This window comes from Coregonus clupeaformis, chromosome 24 (genome assembly GCF_020615455.1).
Source record: "Coregonus clupeaformis isolate EN_2021a chromosome 24, ASM2061545v1, whole genome shotgun sequence".
Taxonomy (NCBI): domain Eukaryota; kingdom Metazoa; phylum Chordata; class Actinopteri; order Salmoniformes; family Salmonidae; genus Coregonus; species Coregonus clupeaformis.
Genome location: NC_059215.1, coordinates 37,862,396 through 37,872,612, shown reverse-complemented (window position 1 = coordinate 37,872,612; position 10,217 = coordinate 37,862,396). Strand labels below are relative to the sequence as shown.

Sequence of the window (10,217 nt, the reverse complement as noted above, 5' to 3'; positions counted from 1 at the left end):
ATCTTGTAGTTTTTCAAAGGTATCTGTAATCTGATTCCAATAGTTTTGCTGGTAGCGTAACTGATAGCATGTAATCAGTTGCTCCCTAACCCCGGGGACTGAAGAAATGGAACCACTCTCAAATTCATAGACAGAGCTATTGATACAAGGACTGACCATCCATTATATCAAAATGATAGTTTTAACAATGTTTTGAGGCTATACAGTGGTTGTTTACATTTAATTTGATTACAAACATTGGAGTAAAACAAGCTTATATTTTGGGTTCTGATGGGGTACGACAGTTGAACTAAGCTCATGAGGCATTTATAAGTTATATTCTTCAAGAATCAATGGGTACATATCATTGATTTATAAGTAAAAAAATGTATGTACAGATGTAGGATACTAATTTGATCAACCTGTTGCATGAGAACTGTGTATGTAAAACTTGTAGTGTATTTGAGGTTTAAAAAGGCTTCTGAAGTTTGTAATTTCCACTTGGAAATTTCAGACTTGATTTTCCCTTACAAAAAATGTATTAACTCCTACAGAAATGTAAATAAATTATAATCTACATAATAATTCAAATGTCCTGTTGCTGCAGGCTTATTTTCCTGCTGTTGCAAACTGGCTCAAATTAAGATCCTTCATCTGTAGCAACTACATATTGCCCCTTTAAGGAAAAGCAAGAATCGTTCCCATATCTTTTTGGAGTCTGTATGATTTTTTTCTAGATTTTTGGCTAGAATAATTTCATAAGATTATGTTTTTATCAACATAATCATCCATTTTGTGAACACTGGCTCATTAGAGCTTTTACAATATTTGAGGACCAGCCTTAACATCGACACAATACCCAAGCATAGTATCTTCTGTCTGGTTAGTGTCTTGCTCGCCTGTCCCCTTGGTCAAGAATAGATTATAGATAGTTGGTTGTATCTTAGAAAATGAAATACAATCATTTATTTTATGATGCGAAGCAAATTATTTGATGCAGAGCAAATTTCTATGCAACCAGACAATGAAGTATGATCTCATCTCATTTCGATTCTAAGAAGTGTAGCTCAGGATATTTAGCAATCAAAACAACTCTCAAACGCTACACACATTACCATAAATTGCTCATTTCATTGGCACCAACACAGATTTTATTTTTGTTATTGACAAGTTGATAAGTCAGTGTTCTTTCAAGGTGGCTTCCCTGCAGGGACCACTGGAGCCCTATCAAGTGAAAATCGGCTAATGTGTTCCCCCCTCAGTTCAGGCTGAGCATGTAAATAAATTATAAATGTCAGTGTAGCATGGTGTTTGGCACCCTGGGTCAGAGACAGCTGCACCTACAGGGCTGGGAGGGAGGGCGGTGCCATGGAAAAGCAGACAGACAGGCAGGAACACAGGACACACACCACGAATGCCATCCCACTTTCTGACGGTCGTTCTTCAAGTGTCCAAAGCATCCAAGACCATAGGGAGCAGCTGTGACTTCTGTAGTTGCACATTGGCAGGTGTGACTGTGCCCGCTGGCTGTTTGCCAGGCTTGGGTGCCTGTCAAGGACAGACAGCTAAGGCCCTTAGGGGGAGTGCCACTGTGGAAAGTTAGACTGGCAGGCAGACAGACAGACAGACAGACAGACACTGGGCATATTGAGGATTGGTGGTGTACTAAAAACTTGTGCACAGTAGGAGCCTAACCCGTGCTTTGCGCTTTCGAGGATGTAGTATAATGTGCCTTCTGAGAAATGGGACACACTTACCTAGATTATGTGGCAGAAATAAAGTAGTACTTGAGTGTCCTCAGATGAGGAAATCCCTAATCTAGTAGAGAAAGATTGCTCCCACATCTGCTACATTGCCAGATGTACGTATATATGGCCGGATTTGCTAGCAGTTTGTTTACATTCGATAGTAAAGAATGAAAGTACTCTCTCAGAAAGCACACATGACCCCATAATGATCTAGTGAGTGAAAGAAAACTGTTCATGGACAACTTGAAATCAAGCCTTCTTAGCCTTGTATTTGGAAATGTAATTACAATAATATTGTGTTCTGATAAAAGACTAAAAAATTGCCTCAGAAAAATAGCTTTTCCAGAACAAACAGACAAGTAACATTGTTGGACAAAATCCTAGAGTGGTCTCTACTTCCCCCTTCTGTTCAATGTGATCTTTACAGACTAAGGGCCAGATTTACAACGTTTTTGCACAAAACTGTGGCTGTTATTTTACAGTTAGGATAAAAATTTTTTAAAGATATGGTCAAATATAGAACATAGTAAGTTGAGGAAATATACATTTAATGCAAGATAAAGGGAAAAGGTGCTTTAAGAAAATACAAGTTCTTTGAATGTAACCTTTTTTTATTTATAGAAGACAGTTGCTACCGGCTTCCAGTTTGTTGTTGTAGTTGTTGTTTTCTTTTGTTTTGTTCTTAAAAAAAAAATAATAATAGACAAATAACAATATTACAAATAAGGACGGAGGACAAAAATGAAAGAGTGTGAAAAAGGTACTATAAAGGTATAGAGGTACGGTAATAGTGCATGTTTAACATGGGACCAGCATAGGGAATGAGGTTAGCACAGTGTACAGTGTATTTATTTTTAAACACCTAATATGACAAAAATGTAATTGTGCTCATATAGAGAGGTCACAACTATATTGACTTGAGGTTACAGTAGAAGCGTCCATTTTGGTTTCTTTTGTTTGCAAATGGCACGCACTCAGAGATGGCAGGCTCTTTCTGAGTGGATTTGTTGACAGCAGCAAAACTGTTATTGTACAATTTTTTGTTGTTACAAATCATATTTGTATGATTGTCTTCCTTCATTTTGAAATTCAGATCTTGTATAGTACATTGCCTCCCTACTTGTTATGGCAGGCCTATAAAAACAAAGTAAAATAACAGTGTCTGGGGCTATTCTGCATGATCAATTAACATCGCTTTCCACATATGAATCCACACACTGTACCTTGTTGAGAAGCTATTGATAGACAACAGAAAATAATACGATGAGGACAATGTATCTGGGAAGAACTGCAGAAGATAGTATTTGGAAGAACGTATCCCTATTTATCAAAGTTGGAAATGACTTGTTTTCCCCAGAGAGGCAGCAGAATTTGTTGGTTGGGTAGTCGCAGTATAACACTTGAATAACACTGTTGATAACTGCATTACCAGTGGTAAATGGTAAAATGTTTCTCATTGAGGTGTATCCTAATTAGTACCTTATTCATACCTATTAAATGCTACAGTATGTGAGATGACCTATGGAATGACTGATCGTGATTTATCCATGAAGTGTGGAGACAATGGAAGCATGCAAACACTATCGCACTCAAGGAACAGAGGTTGCATCATCCTGGTTTGACTAGTGTCGTTTGGTTGCTTGGAACAACACTTTTCAATGTATATATTTTTTATTTTATTTATTTTTTATAATCTCTGAACCTTAAGTACAGTATGTTATGGATGGAGTATCAATGTGTAAACTTGTTGTGATTTGTGCTGGCACAATATGAAGAAGAGGTACAGTGGCTTGCGAAAGTATTCACCCCCTTGGCATTTTTCCTATTTTGTTGCCTTACAAGCTGGAATTAAAATGGATTATTTTGGGGTTTGTATAATTTGATTTACACAACATGCCTACCACTTTGAAGATGCAAAATTTTTTTGGGGGTGAAACAAACAAGAAATAAGACAATAAAACAGAAAACTTGAGCGTGCATAACTATTCACCCCCCAAAGTCAATACTTTGCAGGGACGTAGCTCAGTTGGTAGAGCATTTAATTTGGGATGATGTTCTTGGGGTGATGAGAGGTGTTGGGTTTGCGCCAGACATAGCGTTTTCCTTGATGGCCAAAAAGCTCAATTTTAGTCTCATCTGACCAGAGTACCTTCTTCCATATGTTTGGGGAGTCTCCCACATGGCTTTTGGCGAACACCAAACGTGTTTGCTTATTTCTTTCTTTAAGCAATGGATTTTTTCTGGCCACTCTTCCGTAAAGCCCAGCTCTGTGGAGTGTACGGCTTAAAGTGGTCCTATGGACAGATACTCCAATCTCCGCTGTGGAGCTTTGCAGCTCCTTCAGGGTTATCTTTGGTCTCTTTGTTGCCTCTCTGATTAATGCCCTCCTTGCCTAGTCTGTGAGTTCTGGTGGGAGGCCCTCTCTTGGCAGGTTTGTTGTGATGCCATATTCTTTAATTTTTAAATAATGGATTTAATGGTGCTCTGTGGGATATTCAAAGTTTATTTTAATTTTTTTATAACCCAACCCTGATCTGTACTTCTCCACAACTTTGTCCCTGACCTGTTGGGAGAGCTCCTTGGTCTTCATGGTGCCGCTTGCTTGGTGGTGCCCCTTGCTTAGTGGTGTTGCAGACTCTGGGGCCTTTCAGAACAGGTGTATATATACTCAGATCATGTGACAGATCATGTGGCACTTAGAATGCACACAGTTGGACTTTATTTAACTCATTATGTGACTTCTGAAGGTAATTGGTTGCATCAGATCTTATTTAGGGGCTTCATAGCAAAGGGGGTGAATACATATGCACGCACCACTTTTCCGTTATTTATTCTTTATAATTTTTTGAAATAAGTAATTTTTTTCATTTCACTTCACCAATTTGGACAATTTTGTGTATGTCCATTACATGAAATCCAAATAAAAATCCATTTAAATTACAGGTTGCAATGCAACAAAATAGGAAAAACACCAAGGGGGATGAATACTTTTGCTAGGCACTGTATACCCTAATTCTCAGTACCAAAAAATGTTTTTTTTTACATTACCTTTCATCCATTTCTTTAAAAAGTCCCCACTTTTCTCTGTGACAAATCATAAACACGTGTCCTAACTTTTGAAAAATGAATGGCAACAGTATATACATACATCAATATGTCCGCTGTGTATGACCCCAGATTACGTGACAATTCACAGCTCCGTCAAAGGTGATCATAGGTAGCAATATAAAAACAAATCTCAAAATATCATTATAAAACCCATTTAAAAACAAACCAAATAACAACAGTGTTCAGTGAAGTATTTTAAATACCAGCAGGCTCCCATTGGAATCCTTTCACACCTGTGTGGCGCTTCAGAGGCTGCCATTTTGTGCAAGTACAGTATAGTACACCTGGCTGCATAATCTATGGCAGCCATTTTGTATGTACCATAAAGGGAAGGACAAGTGCTTTTTCATGATAGAACCAAAATACATATTCACACGAGATCCTTTAAACATAGAGGAGGACAAAGGGAAAGTGAAATCTAAACTTTGCACACAATACTTTTGTAATGGAAGAATTAATGGAAGTGCCCATCCTACTTCTTCATTAAGGTGCACATACAAACATTTAAAAAACAAATACCAACTGAGTCACGGAAACAAAGACTGCATGGAGCGGAAATCCAAAACAGTGAAAATGGCCGACATGATTCAGTGGCAATGGCAGCCTGTGATTCCCAGAAGAGAAAGAAACAATGACATGCACAGTACAGTACTTTTATATTATGGTTCATTTGGGCTGTTGGAAGTCATGTGTGTTCAAAGGTTTATAAAACATTAGAAACTATGTTTTCAAGAGATTGGAAGTGTAGGTAGGTAGCAAACAGAAATATAATCACCACAATTTTCAAACTGTCAAATGAGAGCATTATGCACAAGGACGGTAAGTTTGTTCTCACGGGACAGAATCTTCCCTAAGATTTCATTTCACATCCATACAGTCTATGGAACTGTATGGGAGTCTGACACTTGTCCTACTCACTATCCAGTACATCATACACTCTGTTCAGAGTACTGGTCATATTGTTAATGTCACTGCTACCCTCAGAATCTCATTGTGAAAGATGAGAGTAAAGTCATATGAAGTCTGGTCCCAACCTTCTCTTAATAGCCCTTTTAAAGGGCAGTCTGTTGATGAGTTTTAGTCTGGGGACTATTAGAAATCATATCCAACCAATAGACTGTAAACAATGTCTTACTACAAAAACAGGGAGGGGCTGCAGCCGTGCAATCAACACAGACAGACTGCAGTTGGAGACTGGACAAAGTCTGGACACAGTCATAGACTCAGCACAGCTAGAGACAGACTGAACATAGGAGGGGGCAGTGGTTGTGGACTGACCAGACTGACCATAATGTACGGGCTGCCGACTTGACTGAACACATGGGAGGGCGGTCTAGATAAGGGGGTCTGATGGGGGTGGGGGGTCAAAGTCTGACAGGGAGACCAGGCTGGGGGTCCAGTCCAGTGTCCTCCCCGTCTAGACATCAGAGGTCAGACCTCAACGGAGGTGATCTGATTCATCTGGGCCCGCATAGACTGGACACTGTTCAGGATCTTCTTCTGGTGGCCCGCTAGGGTCACCCCTACTCGGAGGATGTCCCTGTGGAGAGAGAGAGCAGTCAGTGACACAACACTGTGTCTATGACACATTTAGCACAGTCCAGGACACATTTAGTACAGTCCAGGACACATTTAGCACAGTCCAGGACACATTTAGTACAGTCCAGGACACATTTAGCACAGTCTAGGACACATTTAGTACAGTCCAGGACACATTTAGTACAGTCCAGGACACATTTAGCACAGTCTGGGGAGGTTTACTTACTCCATGGTCATTTGGGAGACCACGTCGAAGCTGGTGAAGTCCTCGTTGGCAAAGTTCTCCTTGTACTGGCCCATCTTGATGGCATCCAGCCACTCGTCCACGGTGCTGAAGCTGGAGAAGTCAGGCGTGCTGCGGTCCAGCAGAGGTAGGTGAACACTAGGAACAGGAGAGGAACCCAGTGAGAACCCAAACAAACCCAATGACAACCCAGTAGAACCCAAACCCAATGACAACCCAGTGAGAACCCAAACAAACCCAATGACAACCCAGTGAGTACCCAAACAAACCCAATGACAACCCAGTGAGAACCCAAACAAACCCAATGACAACCCAGTGAGAACCCAAACAAACCAGTGAGAACCCAAACAAACCCAATGACAACCCAGTGAGAACCCAAACCCCAAAAGACAAAGAGAAAAGACTAATAAACAGTGAATCAAAGGACTGGATAGGCCTCTGAGATTAATGGTTGTCATTGAGGAAAGGAGATGAGGAAAAGGTAGATGCCATTTCAGATGACTGACATACAGCCTGTGAGTGCCTTACCTTGATGACAGCGGCGTCATGGCCTTCAGACTGTTGGGGTTGCGGATCATCTTGTCTAGGTTGTTGACAATCTGGCTGAACTTGGGCCGATTGTTGCGGTCCTTCTGCCAGCAGTCCAGCATGAGCTGGTGCAGGGCACTAGGGCAGTCCATGGGCGGGGGCAACCGGTAGTCCTGTTCTATGGCATTGATCACCTACAGGGCATTGGCACAGATTGATATGAACATTTATATCAAATGATGATTTAGAAATCACAGAGGCCTTGGCCTAAGTTGTTGGTCTCCCCATGTGGTTTATACTGTCTGAATCAAATGTATAATAAGTATAGTGAGACTGTCTCTATCTGTATGTGTCTCGATCGCTCCCTCCCTCCAAAAGTGTTGGGACAGCGACATATTTGAAATGATACAATAGCTATGAGGTTCAAGTGCAGACTGTCAGCTTTAATATGAGGGTATGTTCATCCATATCAGGTGAACAGTTTAGAAATTACAGTACTTTTTGTACATAGTCCCCCCATTTTAGGGAACCAAAAGTATTGGGACAAATTCACTTATGTGTATTAAAGTCGTAGAAAGTTAAATATTTGGTACCATATTCATAGCACGCAATGACTACATCAAGCTTGTGACTCTACAAATTGGTTGGATGCATTTGCTGTTTGTTTTGGTTGTGTTTCAGATTATTTTGTGCCCAGCAGAAATTAATGGTAAATAATGTATTGTGTCATTTTGGAGTCACTTTTATTGTAAATAAGAACACATTTACATTTTAGCAGACGCTCTTATCCAGAGCGACTTACAGGTAGTGAGTGCATACATTATTATTTTTTAATACTGGCCCCCCGTGGGAATCGAACCCACAACCCTGGCGTTGCAAACGCCATGCTCTACCAACTGAGCTACGTCCCTGCCGGCCATTCCCTGGACGAATTGTGCGCCGCCCCATGGGTCTCCCAGTCGCGGCTGGCTACGACAGAGCCTGGATTCGAACCAGGATCTCTAGTGGCACAGATGCAGTGCCTTAGACCACTGCACCACTCGGGAGACCAATAGATTACGGATAGTCCTGAATTAATCGTGAATAATGATGAGTGAGAAAGTAACAGACATACAAATACAGTGCCTTGCAAAAGTATTCATCCCCCTTGGTGTTTTTCCTATTTTGTTGCATTGCAACCTGTAATTTAAATGGATTTTTATTTGGATTTCATGTAATGGACATACACAAAATTGTCCAAATTGGTGAAGTGAAATGAAAAAAATAACTTGTTTCAAAAAATTCTAAAAAATAAATAACGGAAAAGTGGTGCGTGCATATGTATTCACCCCCTTTGCTATGAAGCCCCTAAATAAGATCTGGTGCAACCAATTACCTTCAGAATTCACATAATTAGTTAAATAAAGTCCACCTGTGTGCAATCTAAGTGTCATATGATCTGTCACATGATCTCAGTATACAGTGAGGGAAAAAAGTATTTGATCCCCTGCTGATTTTGTACGTTTGCCCACTGACAAAGAAATTATCAGTCTATAATTTTAATGGTAGGTTTATTTGAACAGTGAGAGACAAAATAACAACAAAGAAATCCAGAAAAACGCATGTCAAAAATGTTATAAATTGATTTGCATTTTAATGAGGGAAATAAGTATTTGACCCCCTCTCAATCAGAAAGATTTCTGGCTCCCAGGTGTCTTTTATACAGGTAACGAGCTGAGATTAGGAGCACACTCTTAAAGGGAGTGCTCCTAATCTCAGCTTGTTACCTGTATAAAAGACACCTGTCCACAGAAGCAATCAATCAATCAGATTCCAAACTCTCCACCATGGCCAAGACCAAAGAGCTCTCCAAGGACGTCAGGGACAAGACTGTAGACCTACACAAGGCTGGAATGGGCTACAAGACCATCGCCAAGCAGCTTGGTGAGAAGGTGACAACAGTTGGTGCGATTATTCACAAATGGAAGAAACACAAAATAACTGTCAATCTCCCTCGGCCTGGGGCTCCATGCAAGATCTCACCTCGTGGAGTTGCAATGATCATGAGAACGGTGAGGAATCAGCCCAGAACTACACGGGAGGATCTTGTCAATGATCTCAAGGCAGCTGGGACCATAGTCACCAAGAAAACAATTGGTAACACACTACGCCGTGAAGGACTGAAATCCTGCAGCGCCCGCAAGGTCCCCCTGCTCAAGAAAGCACATATACAGGCCCGTCTGAAGTTTGCCAATGAACATCTGAATGATTCAGAGGAGAACTGACCAAAATCGAGCTCTTTGGCATCAACTCAACTCGCCGTGTTTGGAGGAGGAATGCTGCCTATGACCCCAAGAACACCATCCCCACCGTCAAACATGGAGGTGGAAACATTATGCTTTGGGGGTGTTTTTCTGCTAAGGGGACAGGACAACTTCACCGCATCAAAGGGACGATGGATGGGGCCATGTACCATCAAATCTTGGGTGAGAACCTCCTTCCCTCAGCCAGGGCATTGAAAATGGGTCGTGGATGGGTATTCCAGCATGACAATGACCCAAAACACACGGCCAAGGCAACAAAGGAGTGGCTCAAGAAGAAGCACATTAAGGTCCTGGAGTGGCCTAGCCAGTCTCCAGACCTTAATCCCATAGAAAATCTGTGGAGGGAGCTGATGGTTCGAGTTGCCAAACGTCAGCCTCGAAACCATAATGACTTGGAGAAGATCTGCAAAGAGGAGTGGAATAAAATCCCTCCTGAGATGTGTGTAAACCTGGTGGCCAACTACAAGAAACGTCTGACCTCTGTGATTGCCAACAAGGGTTTTGCCACCAAGTACTAAGTCATGTTTTGCAGAGGGGTCAAATACTTATTTCCCTCATTAAAATGCAAATGAATTTATGACATTTTTGACATGCGTTTATCTGGATTTTTTTGTTGTTATTCTGTCTCTCACTGCTCAAATAAACCTACCATTAAAATTATAGACTGATCATGTCTTTGTCAGTGGGCAAACGTATAAAATCAGCAGGGGATCAAATACTTTTTTCCCTCACTGTACATACATTTGTTCTGAAAGGCCCCAGAGTCTG

General features: G+C 41.0%; 1 protein-coding gene across 2 annotated transcripts in view; it reads right to left on the bottom strand.

Moving 5' to 3' along the window:
- Nucleotides 1-4,659: 4,659 nt before the first annotated feature.
- Nucleotides 4,660-10,217, bottom strand: part of LOC121538193 (ephrin type-B receptor 2-like) — a 61,741-nt gene continuing 56,183 nt past the window's right edge. For both annotated transcript variants that reach the window (XM_045207181.1, XM_045207182.1), the window contains exons 13-15: nt 7,147-7,340; nt 6,601-6,756; nt 4,660-6,375 (exon numbers count right to left, since the gene is read on the bottom strand). In XM_045207181.1, coding sequence (XP_045063116.1) covers nt 6,267-6,375; nt 6,601-6,756; nt 7,147-7,340 — 459 coding nt within the window. In that variant the 3' untranslated portion in view covers nt 4,660-6,266. The remainder of the gene's footprint in view (nt 6,376-6,600; nt 6,757-7,146; nt 7,341-10,217) is intronic.